Here is a 15,072-nt window from a genome sequence, read left to right as displayed (position 1 = left end):
CTTCATGGGTCCATAACCGGTCGTTTGCATAGCAAGAAGCCTAAAGGTGGCAACAGTAGGTACCTGACCATACCTTACTTAATGAAATAATTTTCTCAAAATAAAAAACAGAACACAGAAGACAAAAACATATTTTTTGAAAGTTATAAAAAACATTCACCTTTTTTGTCATCTGGCATAGGTACCTCTACAACTGTTTGGCAGCTAATGCTATTTTGGTTAAGTAACATTAGTGTTTCTTTTCTTTTTAACCATTCCACTGCGTCTGTCATGCCATTTGCAGTCAAAATACTTTCAATGCTATCTTGAACCTAAAATTTGTAAAAGTGTAATTTGATTACATAAGCGTCACCGAACGACGACATCCTAATTCTGACGATACTACTAATCTATATCGGCTGACTTGATTCACCCGCGCACAATTTCAAAGCAGCTAGAAGAGATCCAACAATTTCTCACCTGCAGCTTCAAAGGAAGCGTTTGGAAGCAACATGTTTAAATGTTGAAACGATAAGAAAAAGCGTTAGTACCTAAGGAGTATCCAGCAGGAGATAGTTATGAGCTCCCGAGTTATCCAAGGAGCACAAGATTGATCGCCTAAATTGATGTTTTCACCACCAAAACTGGAACATTGGGAATTGAAAAAATGTAATTTTCAGACGAAACTAGAATTTGTGTAAAATCAGATGACCGACGAATTCGTGTAGGTACTTAGAGGGCGACGAAGGCAAGCAATAACGGAAACTGCCAGATATATTCACAGATATAAAGGAGGAAGTGTCATATTCTGTGGAGGCATCTATCTATCTATCTAATCAGCCCTAAACATCCATCCTTGGATATAGGCCTCCTCTTCCTTCTTCCATGCCTCTCTATCTTGGGCAATTTGCATCCATTTTGACCCAGTGTGTTTCTTCAGGTCATCTGACCATCGCATCTGTGGCCTTCCCCTTTTTCGTTTGTGGTTCCATGGTCTCCAATGTATTACCATCTTAGTCCATCTTTCATCCTTCTGCCGTAGGGTGTGTCCGGCGAACTTCCATTTAAGCTTTGCTACTTGGGTAGAGACGTCTTTCACTTTTGTTTTGTTACGGATCCATTCGTTTCTTTTCCTGTCTGATAATTTAATGTTCAGCATTTGTCTTTCCATGGCTCTTTCTGTCTTTGCTATTTTTTCCATATTCTCTTTTGTAAACGTCCATGTCTGAGAGCCATATATTAAAACAGGGAGTATACATTGATTGAAGACTTTTGTTTTTAGGTATTGCGGGTATTTTCTGTTCTTTAGAATATAAGACAGTTTTCCGAATGATGCCCAGGCCAACCTTATTCTTCTCTTTATTTCTTCGGTCTGATTTTCTTTATTTAATCTAGTGATTTGTCCTAGATATATATATTCTTTTACTTGTTCTATTCTTGTTTGTGCCACTGTAATTACTAGTTCTTCTTGTTGATTGGTCATGGTTTTTGTTTTACTGTAATTCATCTTCAGTCCTATCTTTGTCGATTCTCTATCTAGTTCTTCCATCATTCTTTGTAATTCTTCACTTCTTTCTGCTATTAATACAATATCATCAGCATATCGTAAGTGATTCAGATATTGCCCGTTTATGTTTATACCCAAACCATCCCAGTGCAGTTGTTTGAACACATCTTCTAGCGCTTGGTTGAATAGCTTGGGCGAGATGGTATCTCCTTGTCTTACTCCTCGGTTTATTTTAATAGGCTCCGTTTGTTTCATTAGCTTGATAGTTGTTGTTGCCTTATCATATATATTTGTAATTAAGTCGGTATATCTGTAGTCTATTCTGCTGTTTTGTAGGGAATTCTTTACTGCCCAGTGTTCCACACTATCAAATGCTTTTTCGAAGTCAATAAATGCCATGTATAGCGGGATATGATATTCGTTAGCTTTTTCGATTAATATCTTCATCTTTAAAAGGTGGTCACTTGTACTGAAGCTTTTTCTAAATCCGGCTTGTTCTCTTGCCTGGTATCCATCTAATTTAGTTGTTAATCTGTTTGTTAATATCTTGGTTAATAGTTTGTACATCACATTTAGTAAAGTTATGGGTCTGTAATTCTTTAGATCCTTTTTATCTCCTTTCTTAAATAGTAACAATGTTACTGCTTCGTTCCAAGTTGGGTATTTGTTTTGTCATTAATATTTTATTCATAAGTGTGTACAAAACTTCTCTAGTTGTTTTCCCACCATTTTTTAGCATTTCTACAGTTATCCCGTCTTTTCCTGGCGATTTATTATTCTTCATCTCCTTGAGTGCTCTTTTTATCTCATTCTTACTGATTTCTGGTTGATAGTCGGAATTGACATTTTTTATTTTTATTTGTAATTGCTTAAGGATTTCTTGTGTTGGTTTCTGTTTTGTATTGTAGAGGTTTTTATAATATTCTTGTGTTATTTGTATAATTTCTTCTATATTATTGGTCTCTATGCCTCATGGGAGGAGGCATCATGATCGGTAAAAAAAATCTTTAATTTTCAACCGGCAAACTTTAACAGCTCACAAGTACGTTGATTTGGTTCTAGATCCTGTAAGTACGTTGATTTGGTTCTAGATCCTGTAGTTAAGCTCTGGACAGGTGCAATGATAGAAAATTTAATTTTCATGCATGATAATGCACATCCACATACCAGCAGAGTGATTACAGACTTCCTTGAAGCCGAGGATATTACTTTTCTGGAGTGGCCTGCTTGCTTACCCGACCTTAACCCTATAGACCATTTGTGCGATATGCTTAAAAAAATTAGAGCTCGCCTTGAAGAATAGAACAATTTGATTAGGCGCTTCTCACGCAAATTGAAGCTTGCATAAGGACTAGGGGTGGTAACACTGACTACTAAAAAAACATAAATCAATAAAAGCACATTAAAAAGTATTCGTTTTACATTTAAATTTTTTATGCTATTGAGTTTAAAACAAATAATTTCAATTTACTATTTCAAGACTTTATTGTTTTCTTTAATTTTTATGTCTTCGTGATTAAATAAATATCTTGTTTGATTTCATATGTTTGATTTTTAAAATAATAATAAATCTCAGATGATTTCATATAAGTTTTTATTTGTGTGTCTATTTTATTATATTAACGCATCTTATCTTCTATTTTACTATTAGTCCAGAAAGCCACTGCGCATCCGCAAGGAAAAATATTACGATTCGGATTTTTTTGCACAGTCTTACTCAAAAAGGACCCCTTTTAACAAATTTGCATGTTGGCAGGTCCAAAAGTGGGTCAAACATTTTTTAAACGTTTTGTTTGTTCTTTTCCTAAAATTATTTTTTTTACATCGAACAAAGTTTTTTTTAAGTTTTTTGGATCATTCCAAACAGAAAAGGTCTTTATACCCTATTCCACGAACATACGCCTGTTTTGGATTACTTCGACAACGAATATTTTACTGTACAAAATAAGAAGAACGAAAGTAAATTGCAAATTAAACTGTTGTTTATTGGAATAATTATTAGCGCCATTTACTTTCGTACTTCTTATGTTGCACAGTAAAATATTCGTTGTCGAAGTAATCCAAAACAGGCGTATGTTCGTGGAATGGCCCATAGTGACTTTTCTCTAAAGTTGACAGTTTTTGACATATAAGCGATTAAAAATTTAAAAATTGCAAAATCGGCCATTTTTAACCCTCAAAAACTATGTGAAAAACCGAAAATTTCAATGTTACCAAAGTACGTAAATACTCTATGAACATCGATTGATGAAATCTTTAAGAGCTTTTTGGAATACAATATCGAAAACCCCTTTGTTTTTTAATTGTAAATCAAGCGGACGCGAACCTATTTTCAACCGTTTTATGTAGGTATAATGTAATCGGAATAAAATTTAAGTTTAAAAAAAAATGATTAAAAAATTTTTTGACCCTGGTAACATGCAAATTTGTTAATAGGGAACCTTTTCAAGCAAGATAGTGAAAAAAAATTGAATCAGAATATTTTTCCGCAGATATATTTTCGCATATTACATACAAAGTTGTATACATGCTTCTTCTTCTTCTTCTTATACTTGTTGTAGATCTGTCGATCTGTTAATTCCGACTTTGAAGTATTTCTTGAGAGGTAGACTGCCAGCTATCTCTCCATCTTTTTGGTGGTCTCACCGGTGGATGCTTGCCTGCTGGTTTTCCTTCTAGAGCAATTCTTGGTAGTCTGTGCTCCTCCATTCTTTTTACATGACTGAACCATTCTCTTCGTCTTTGCCTGCCCCATCTGACGACATATTGCACGCCACATTGTTCCCTGATGATGTTGTTTCGTATTCTATCTCTTCTTGTCTTCCCTGCTATTGCTTTTAGTGTCTTCATTTCGGCTGTTCGTAGCATGCCTTTGGTTTTATTCGTGTCTTCTCTTGATTCAATGCCATAGGTCATAACAGGTCTGATGCAAGTTTTATAAATTCTAACTTTGCTGTCCATTCTCATATCTGGGATATTCCAGACCACATCTCTCAAACATCCGGACAAGACAGCGGCCTTGTGAATTTGTCCTCTTAGGTCTCTGGCTGGGTCATGACAACTTGATAACTCTACGCCTAGATATTTGAACTGGTTTAGCTGTTCTATGGGTTTCCCCTCTACCACTAGCTTGCATCTAATTGGGTCTTTCGCAATGGTAATGCATTTTGTTTTCTGCGTGGATATGTTCATGTTGAGTCGTCGGCATGCTTGATAGAATCGATAAAGTTGTCTTTGTAGGCCATCCTCGTCCTCTGCAATCAGGGCTGCGTGACTCTGCCGGCATGATATTGGTTGTATTGAGCAACTCAGTGTCATGTTGCTGGTCCCAAGCCCAGATGAAAGAGTAGGGGCCTCCAGGTTAGGTAAGCCCCCTGCCTGGAGGATCACATATTTTTGGCTCACAGAATCGACACTGCCTCGGAACCAGGGCGGATCAAATTTATGTACCTATACATTCAACGGTTGAAAATAGTGTAGCGGCCACTTGAGTATCAATTAAAAACCAAAGGGCTTTTCGATATTGTATTGCCAAAAACTCTTCGGAATGTCATCAATCGATGTTTAAAGAATATCTACCTACTTTGGCAACATTGAAATTTTCAGTTTTTCATATAGTTTTTGATGGTTAAAAATGGCCGATTTTGCAATTTTTAAATTTTTAATCGCTTATATGTCAACAACTATCAACTTTAGCGAAAAGTCACTAAAGACCTTTTCTGTTTGGAATAATCCAAAAAACTTAAAAAACTTTGATGTAAAAGTAATAATTTTAGGAAAAAAACCAAAAAAACGTTTAAAAAATTTTTGACCCACTTTTGGACTTGGCCCACTTGACCCACTTTTTGACATGCAAATTTGTTAAAAGGGGTCCTTTTTGAGTAAGATTGCGTAAAAAATCAGAATCAGAATATTTTTCCTAGCAGATGCGCAGTGGCTTTCTGGACTATATGTGTGGATTAAAATAGATAGATAGTTTATAATTAAATTATTTAAAAAACTCACTTGATAAGCAGTTCTTAGAAAGTTCAAAAATTCTTTAATAGAAATCTCGGATGTAGGCATTGTATTTATTTTCGATTTTGATTCCATTAAGCTTGCATTCAGCGATCTAGCCTCTGAATCAGATTCCATGTTTTCACTTATTGATCAAACTTTCAGAGAAAGAACGCGAGAATGCGAGTTAAATAAACATGAAACGATTTAAACCAATTTTTTCCTAATATGTAGTTATATTTTTGAAGTAAAAAATCAAAACTCAAATTTTGAAAGTCATGAAATTTGGGCATATCGCAAGCTGTCAAATGAAATAGATCTTCTTTTTAATACATAAAATATAAGGGTTGTACGGCTTAGGAGATGAAAATAGCTCTTAAAACTCTCTTTTTGTGGCATCGTCATTATCAACATCAGCCTGTTTTAAGTCCACTGCAGGACATAGGCTTCCCCTGTTTGTATATAAAGTGCACGGTTTTGTGCAATATGAATTCAATTTTTCGTCACCTTTCGTGTAGTTCATCTTACCGTCGTGTAAGTGGTCTTCCTCTGTTTCGCTTATCTGATCTAGGTCTCCATTCAGTTAACTCGAGTGTCCACCTTCCATCCTTGCCACCAGTGGCGGCTCGTGATTTTTACAATAGGGGAGGCTATACCTAACTCTAAAATATCTGGACAAATTTAAACTAGCAAGAAAATGCGCCAAAAAATGTAATGTAAGGCCTCATTTTTTTATTTATATTTCATAATATCATCATAATTCATAATTTCATAATATAAATATTATTATACATCATATTATACAATATTAATATATATCATAAAAATAATTAGTCTAATCGTAAAAGTTTAATACCAAAGTTTGTATCGATTATTTGTTAACAATTCCATCTTTGTAAGTAGATATGCGTATCAAAATAAATACAGATTTGAAGTTTTGCAGTCCATCCATACAGGTTGAAGCTTCACATTTTTTAAGATACTCCACTGAATTTTTTTAATTCTAAACGCGGCCTACTGCGAATCCAAAAACATTATAAATTACCGATATTTTGCTTTGCGTTACAAATATCGAAAAAAGTTATTTGAACAAGTTGTTCCAAATATTATTCTAACCCCAAATACCAAATTTCATAACAAAATTCGCACTTTTAGTTTTTTCATTATTTTTAGTCAGGACTCTAAAATTCGTTGTCCCGAGATGCACGCAACGGATCAACGGAGTCGAGAAGCTAGTTAATAGCTAGTATGGTATAGTTAGACCCAAACCCAGACATCCAAAGTGAAAGTTATCCTCCAACACCAAATTGTTCTATATGGTCCACATAATGTTCAGAAAAAAGTCACACCATTTTGAGCGTCGGGTTTGGGGGGGAGAGGGGGGAAGAAATCTGAAAATTCGTAGTTTTTTACGTTTTTCGTCAATATTTCTAAAACTAAGCGGTTTAGCATGAACAACCTTCTACACAAAATTGTTCTACATTAAATTTGAAATAAAAAAGGCCCTATGCATAACCCTTCTAAAATGAACGGTTCCAAAGTTACGGAGTTAGTATAGTATAATTGGTCCAAAAAAAAAGGCCTAACCCAGACATCCAAAGTAAAAGTTTTTCTTCAACACCAAATTGTTCTATATGGTCCACATATTGTTCAGTAAAAAGTTACACCATTTTGAGCGTCCGCTTGGGGGGGGAGGGAGATGGGGGAGAAGTCGGTAAATTAGTAGTTTTTTTTAAGTTTTTCGTCAATATCTCTAAAACTATGCTTTAGCGTAAGGGATGTTCTATAGAAAAATGTTCTACATAAAATTTAAAACAAAAAAGGTTCTATAGGTACATAATTGTTACAAAATCAACGGTTCCAGAGTTACGGAGGGTGAAAAGTGGAGGTTTTAGATACTTTTTATATATATCGATTTCTCCCCCTCTCCCCCCTAAACCCGACGCTCAAAATGGTGTGATTTTTTTCTGAACATTATATGGACCATATAGAACAATTTGGTGTTGGAGGATAACTTTCACTTTGGATGTCTGGGTTTTTGGTATAGTTACATCATAAATATTGCCCAAAAAAATATAAAAAGTATCGAAAACCTCGACTTTCACCTCCGTAACTCTGGAACCGTTGATTTTATAACAATTATGTATAGAACATTTTTTGTTTTAAATGTCATGTAGAACATTTTGTATATAACATTGTTTACGCTAAAGCATAGTTTTAGAAATATTGGCGAAAAACGTAAAAAACTACTAATTTACCGGCTTCTCTCTCATCTCCCAAACCGGACGCTCAAAATGGTGTAACTTTTTATTGAACAATATGTGGACCATATAGAACATTTTGGTGTTGGAGGAAAACTTTTACTTTGGATGTTTGGGTTAGGCCTTTTTTTGGACCAGTTATACTATACTACCTCCGTAACTTTGGAACCATTCATTTTAGAAATATTATGCATAGTACCTTTTTTATTTCAAATTTAATGTAGAACAATTTTGTATAGAGGGTTGCATAGTTTTAGAAATATTGGCGAAAAACTTAAAAAACTACGAATTTACCGATTTCTCCCCCCTCTCCCCTCCAAACCCGACGCCGCTCAAAATGGTGTGACTTTTTTCTGGACATTGTGTGGACCATATAGAACAATTTGGTGTTGAAGGATAACTTTCACTTTGGATGTCTGGGTTATGCCATCTTTTGGATCAACTATACTATACTATATGGATATTTAGTGATAATACGGAATTTACACGTTGGATAATAGTGAGAGTGCTTGTTGTTTTTCGCGATTCAAGATAAACAAAACAGTGTAGCGTGTGTAAAAAATTTATGGGGAGGCTAAAGACCTCGTCCCACCATCAAATAATTTGATTAAACTGGTTTGAGCAAACTGAAAGTGACAGTTAGTGACGTCACATCCTGAGTGTTCATTGTGGATAATAATGAAAAATTTTAATTTTAAATAAAGTACAAACAAGTTAGACAACTCAATACAAAAAATTTGATCAAACTAGACTGATAGTGAGAGCACAGATTTTTAGAATTTCAAAAAAAAACTGCAATTGTGACGTCACTTTGACGTACTTCCTCAAGTACGTCAAGTTTGCTCAAACTGTTTGATCAAATTATTTAATGGTGAGACGCGGCCTTAAGTCTCCCATGCCTCCTCTGACGAGCCGCCACTGCTTGTCACGTGACCAGCGACCAGCCCAGCTCCATTTCAATCTCAAAACTCTCACCACAATATCTGTAACTCTGATTCTGTTTCGTAGGTCTTCTTCTGTGATATTGCCTTTTATTGTTACTCCTATCGTTGAATGCTTCATCCTCATTTGTGGTATTCTTAGTTTTTAAAGCATTGTTTTTCGTCAATGCTTCACATTTCTTAAATAATCTTTTATTAGGCTTATTAGCCGGTGGTCCTTGTAGAATTTCGAAGGTGGTGTTTTGGGTAGGCAGGATATGTAGAGCGAAGCCAATCTTTTGGAGTCTGGCCCATATCGTAGATATCGTTAAATAGCTTCACAATCATGTCTAGATTTTCTTCAGACCAGATTGTCAGTGAAGGTATATGTCCTATGGTCTACATCTAATCTGCCGAACACTAGTCTTTAATGACCGCACACTACACTGCTTGACTTCGATTCGGTGATCGGACGAGAACCGGTAGATTCAGTGTGGTATGACCGTTACCGATTATAAATGAAACAAATTGACACCTAAATTAACCAAATTGTACAAACGAATATACGAATAATAATATCAAAAATTAAACAAAGAAAAAAATGAAGGCAACAACATGCGGTGTTCCCAAGCGGTCACCCATCCAAGTACTAACCGCACCCGACACTGCTTGACTTCGGTGATCGGACGAGAACCGGTATATTCGCAGTGTGGTATGGCCGTTGCCGATTATAAATGAAACAAATTGATACCTAAATTGACCAAGTTGTACAAACGTTTAATAAAACCTTATTAAAATAATATCAAAAATTAAACAAAGAAAAAAATGAAGGCAACAACATGCGCTGTTCCCAAGCGGTCACCCATCCAAGTACTAACCGCACCCGACACTGCTTGACTTCGGTGATCGGACGAGAACCGGTATATTCGCAGTGTGGTATGGCCGTTGCCGATTATAAATGAAACAAATTGATACCTAAATTGACCAAGTTGTACAAACGAATAATAAAACCTTATTAAAATAATATCAAAAATTAAACAAAGAAAAAAATGAAGGCAACAACATGCGGTGTTCCCAAGCGGTCACCCATCCAAGTACTAACCGCACCCGACACTGCTTGACTTCGGTGATCGGACGAGAACCGGTATATTCAGTGTGGTATGGCCGTTGCCGATTATAAATGAAACAAATTGATACCTAAATTGATCAAGTTGTACAAACGAATAATAAGACCTTATTAAAATAATATCAAAAATTAAACAAAGAAAAAAATGAAGGCAACAACATGCGGTGTTCCCAAGCGGTCACCCATCCAAGTACTAACCGCACCCGACACTGCTTGACTTCGGTGATCGGACGAGAACCGGTATATTCAGTGTGGTATGGCCGTTGCCGATTATAAATGAAACAAATTGATACCTAAATTGACCAAGTTGTACAAACGAATAATAAAACCTTATTAAAATAATATCAAAAATTAAACAAAGAAAAAAATGAAGGCAACAACATGCGGTGTTCCCAAGCGGTCACCCATCCAAGTACTAACCGCACCCGACACTGCTTGACTTCGGTGATCGGACGAGAACCGGTATATTCAGTGTGGTATGGCCGTTGCCGATTATTAATGAAACAAAATTGATAACTAAATGGACAAAGTTGTATTATACAAACGATTAATAAGAGTTATTGAGTCTTCTTTATAATTTATCATCTATTCTTCTTCCGTGAAATTAAACTTGTGTGTTTTTATACCTCTAAGAAAGTTCAACAATATTGAACATAACAATAGTGGAGTATTCAATAATAAACACATTTTTTATGTAAAAACTTTTTTTACAGCTCAAAATAAGTGTTTGGCCGTAAATCTGGATGAATCACAACTTAAGTCTGATGATAAACCCTTATCCATTGTAATGGATATTTATTCGCTTCGATAAAAGGATTTAATTTTTTTTTGAAATCACCACTTAAAGATTACATCAAATTAATATCACCACTTAGAGAGGAAGTACCTACAGAAAAGATATAGGTACCCAATTCTTGAATGTTTTTGTTGTTTTTTAATTTCAAGTGAGCGAGGACATGAAATTTGATTGATTTTCGCTGTTGCGTTACTTACGCAAATTAGGGTGGTTTAATTATTAAATCAAATTAAATTCCTTTCATTCTAGTCAGTACGGCGTGGCATCGCCGCGCTTATATCGTCCATAAGAAATGCATGAAGCTATCTCCGCAATGTTGTATTCTTAACGTGAAACGTTTTATAGATGCTTTTCGTCCTCGCTAGTATCATCAGTGTACGCTATTAATAAATTGTTCCTTGCTATTGAAAATAGTCATGTTAGTGCTCATATTATCTTATGATGATTTGTTCTAATACTAGGCGGAATAAATCCCTCGATAGCAGATCCTCTTGTTTTAACCCTCTATTTACTGTGAATTGCCTTGAAAAGCTTTCTTCCATTGTTACCATATTTCTCGCGTTCCTAAGCGTCATCCTTACTAGCAGTTTATAAGCTTATCTAGTATTCTGTTCTCACATGACATCCATCAGTTTATGGGTCATATGCCTGTTTAAAATCAATCAATAACATACCTATATGTAATCCTGTTTTGTTCGTATTATTTCGAATTCATTTTAACTTATTTTATCGATAGTTGTCCTTCCTGGTCTAAACCCTCCCTGGTATTCTTCGAAACTTTCTTTTCTCCCTTAAAAAGTTGATTCCTTGCACGTCCGTTCTTCATCTTCTTGCCAATTCTCATTTCCCTCTAGGGCCTACTAGTTCCTCTTGGTATGTATTTAAGAGATCATAATCTGTTTAATTTTTCTCCTAGAAGTACACCTTCTTTGCTTCTGCAACACTTCGTATTATTCTTTTTAGTTCCTCTGGAATTCTAACTTCCCGGTAGAAATTTTTTACCTACATATTTGTTTATGAAGGCTTTTTCTGTCTCATCTTCTTTCTGCTTCTTCTATAGCCCCATAGTTTTCGATCATATTTTATCTGTCTCTCTGTACTTTTGCCCCGTTTCTTCTTGCCAAAGCGTTCCTACATTCTTGATCCAACCAGTCTTGACTTATTTTTTGTTGCCTTCTTTTGTGTTTATTTTTTGTTAGCAGAGATAGTACATAGGAACATAGGAGAAGAAGGATATTATATAATAAGGGCTAAAAGGTATTTGATGTCAGAACAAATCCTGAATCTTAAATAAACATTTTATTACTTTTTTTGGAACTTAACTAATTTTAATCACAATATCTAAATACATTAAATCCATCAAATCAGGTGGATAAGATCTAATATCTAGCTGTAGCTCTCTTAAGATTAAATATGTGCACATACGTACTTATTCCTTAAATAAAAAAATCATAATCACCATAACTAATAATAAATGTCAGTAACCCAAAAGAAAAACTTGAAATTTTTTTTAATAATCACAAAGTTGTTGTTAACTATTTAATAAATTTCAGTTATACATTAAAAATCAGATTGCTGAACCGTAAAATATAGATTAATCGTTCAGGGGTATGTTTCTACAGGTCACCTCCATATACATTCTCATCGGAGTAAGCGATATATAAAAAGAAATCTTCCTCGTGATGTTCCTGGAACAAAAAATAATGTTAATAAAAAACTGAATAAAAAAAGCTTTAATTGTAAACATTGTCAGATAACTACGAAAAGATCTTTCGACTTTTATATCAGTACAGGCGAACCTGCTTAGGGGCCGTCCATTAATCAAGTGATGTTTTTTTTGCATTTTTTAGCCCTCCTCACCCTTGGTGATACAGGGTGAGGTTTAAGTGTATTTTTTTGTAAGCATTTATTAACAATCAGAATTACATATTCTATGAGTTAATTTGATAACAAGTACAATAACTTATATCAACTATAGTATTGTACACTAAAATGGCGTTATGAGGTACATCACCCAGCGGTTTCACCTCAGTTTCAGCGAAGATCTATGGGCCATAATCTTCGCAATCTTCTGTTGTTTAGTGGCTGCAGTAGTGGTAATATTAATTGGTTGGGGTGGCCTTCCAATTTCTCGTGGTGTCTGTTGGCTCTTTCTTGAATTACTGTGTTGACTAACGGGATGTTTAGATGAAAGGATGTTTAGAAGGGTTTGGTTGGAAATGTACCAAGGGGCATTTGCGATGGTGCGTAGAATTTTTGATCGAGTTCTTTGGATAATTTTTGTATTTGATTTGCTGGCACAACTCCATAGTTCTATACCGTACGTCCATATAGGTTTGATGACTGTTTTATAAATCAGCAGTTTGTTCTCAATTGAGAGTCGAGATTTTCGACCTATAAGCCAATTAATTTCTTTCACTCTCAACTTAATTTGTTTCTTCTTCTTTAAAATGTGTTGTTTCCAGTTTAATTTAGAATCAAGATGAAGCCCCAGGTATTTGACGATATTCTGTGGTGGTATGTTGACTTGATTAAGGTTAATATAATTTGGGCATTGGTCTTTCCTTAGTGTGAAAGTTATATGTGTTAATTTAGTTTCATTAGCTTTTATCTTCCATTTCTTTAACCACTGTCCAATTTGGTCTACGTGTTTTTGAAGTTTTAATACTGCAGCTGTTGGATCCTCTTCAGTTGCAAATATTGCTGTGTCATCAGCGAAAGTTCCAATGGTGGTTTGTGGAGAGGTTGGTAAATCGGATGTGTACAGTACATAAAGAAGTGGACCCAATATACTACCTTGTGGGACTCCGGATTGAATTTTGTTACGGTTTGATAGTTCATCCTCCACTTTAGTTTCCAATTCTCTGTGATTTAGATATGATTTTAATAAGTCAAAGTATTTGTTGGGTAGAGATTTTTTGATTTTATAAAGTAATCCTGGGTGCCATACCTTATCAAATGCTTGGCTGATGTTCAGAAAGGCTGCTGTGCAATACTGTTTATTGTCCAAAGCTGTATTAATTACATTTGATATGCGATGGCATTGTTGCACTGTAGAATGAGCTTGTCGGAATCCAAATTGGTGTTATGGGATCCAGTTTTGGAATTCTAGGTCACTCATAATTCTTTTAAGTAACAGCTTTTCAAGAAGTTTTGACATTATTGGCAGTAGACTTATTGGGCGGTATGATGAAACATCCGTTAAAGCTTTACCAGGTTTCGGTATCATAATGACTTGGACAATTTTTAGTGATTTAGGCCAATAATTAAGTCTTAAGATTACATTTAATATGTACAATAACTTCTTATACCTTTTTTAGGAAGTTGTTTTAGCATTGATGCTGTTATGAGATCAGTGCCTGGTGCCTTCTTTTCATTCAAATGATTAATTTCATCTTTGATCTCCTTCGGTGTAATTAAAGTTAGTCGCTCTCGTTGATTAATTGGTAAGGCTAGTTCCTGCTCTACTTCTTGTACTTGGTCATTGTCGTGTGGCTTGAAGACTTCAGTTAGATGTTCAGCAAATAAATCAGCTTTTTCTTTGTTGCTTTTTGCCCATGGTCCTGGTGGTATTGAGTTTTTCGGAATTGGAGGTGAAGTATTTATTGGTTTATTTTTGTTTTTGATTGGTTTCCAGATAGAGTTATCTTGACGCGAAAGATTTGATACATAGTTTTCAAATAAGTTGTTTCTCATGTGTTCTAGAGCGGTTTTTAAGTTTCTAGTTTTGTTATTATAAATTGTTCTGTCGTCTGGTCTGTGAGTTCTTTGCCAAATTGATCTGGCTTTTCGTTTTTCTGCTACTAGTCTTTTTATTTCAAGAGGAATGTTGGTTGAAATTTTTTAGGTTGAGGGGTAGACTGTTTGGCAGCATTTTGAAGTAAGTTGATTATATTACTAGTTTCTGTTTCTATTTGTTCGGGAGTTTGCAATCTCACTAGTAGATTTTCTTCCTTTTCTATGATTAGCCGGTATACGTCCCAGTTTGTTTTGAAGCTATGCAGTCGAGGTGTTGGTTTTTCTATTATCACCTTTGTGCTAATTGTGGCAATTATGGGACTATGACCTGTTGATAAATCAAAACTTGGTACTACATTATGTGTATATTATTGAGATAATCAGTTTGTAATAAAGAAATCCAATAGGTCTGGTGTTTTATTTGGATCGGTTGGCATGTCGGTGATCCCGTCGAAAGGAATGAGTAGCTTTTATCCTGGATAACTTTTGCTAGCTCTCTACATTTAGTGGTTGTTAGGCGTGAACCCCATAGCGTATCTTTACAGTTGTAATCTCCACCTGCTATAAATTTTGGCCCTAGAGTTTCGAAAAAGGGTAGAAGATCTTCTTTTGTAAGTCTATGCCTGGGCGGACAATAAATTGCTGTGACAGTTATATCATATGGAAGAGTTTGTATTTTTATCGATGTTGCTTGAATGTGATTTGTTTCGTATTTTAGCATTTCATAATGTTTTATAGTTTCTCTTATC

At 35.1% G+C, this 15,072-nt stretch overlaps 2 protein-coding genes, 4 non-coding genes and 1 pseudogene across 6 annotated transcripts in view; all 7 read right to left on the bottom strand.

Annotated features, from left to right (window-relative positions):
* The window catches only part of LOC114332551 (SANT and BTB domain regulator of class switch recombination), a 79,057-nt gene extending 73,300 nt beyond the window's left edge, over positions 1 to 5,757 (bottom strand). Inside the window, exons 1-2 of the mRNA XM_028282376.2 lie at positions 5,492 to 5,757; positions 161 to 311 (exon numbers count right to left, since the gene is read on the bottom strand). Of these exons, the coding sequence (XP_028138177.2) occupies positions 161 to 311; positions 5,492 to 5,620 (280 nt within the window). The 5' untranslated portion in view covers positions 5,621 to 5,757. The remainder of the gene's footprint in view (positions 1 to 160; positions 312 to 5,491) is intronic.
* Positions 5,758 to 9,268: 3,511 nt separating this feature from the next.
* On the bottom strand, positions 9,269 to 9,389 carry LOC114332560 (5S ribosomal RNA). Its single transcript, XR_003652815.2, has one exon. It is a non-coding gene; the product is annotated as a 5S ribosomal RNA (ribosomal RNA).
* A 103-nt stretch (positions 9,390 to 9,492) lies between these two features.
* On the bottom strand, positions 9,493 to 9,613 carry LOC114332561 (5S ribosomal RNA; annotated as a pseudogene).
* A 103-nt stretch (positions 9,614 to 9,716) lies between these two features.
* LOC114332562 (5S ribosomal RNA) lies at positions 9,717 to 9,835 on the bottom strand. Its single transcript, XR_003652817.1, has one exon. It is a non-coding gene; the product is annotated as a 5S ribosomal RNA (ribosomal RNA).
* Positions 9,836 to 9,938: 103 nt separating this feature from the next.
* Positions 9,939 to 10,057, bottom strand: LOC114332563 (5S ribosomal RNA). Its single transcript, XR_003652818.1, has one exon. It is a non-coding gene; the product is annotated as a 5S ribosomal RNA (ribosomal RNA).
* Positions 10,058 to 10,160: 103 nt separating this feature from the next.
* Positions 10,161 to 10,279, bottom strand: LOC114332564 (5S ribosomal RNA). Its single transcript, XR_003652819.1, has one exon. It is a non-coding gene; the product is annotated as a 5S ribosomal RNA (ribosomal RNA).
* A 1,586-nt stretch (positions 10,280 to 11,865) lies between these two features.
* Positions 11,866 to 15,072, bottom strand: part of LOC114332557 (gamma-aminobutyric acid receptor-associated protein) — a 46,851-nt gene continuing 43,644 nt past the window's right edge. The window contains exon 3 of the mRNA XM_028282384.2: positions 11,866 to 12,273. Coding sequence (XP_028138185.1) covers positions 12,202 to 12,273 — 72 coding nt within the window. The 3' untranslated portion in view covers positions 11,866 to 12,201. The remainder of the gene's footprint in view (positions 12,274 to 15,072) is intronic.

This window comes from Diabrotica virgifera, chromosome 2, assembly GCF_917563875.1.
Source record: "Diabrotica virgifera virgifera chromosome 2, PGI_DIABVI_V3a".
Taxonomy (NCBI): Eukaryota; Metazoa; Arthropoda; class Insecta; order Coleoptera; family Chrysomelidae; genus Diabrotica; species Diabrotica virgifera.
The sequence above is the reverse complement of the archived record's forward strand: the minus strand, read 5'-3'. Positions and strand labels throughout refer to the sequence as shown.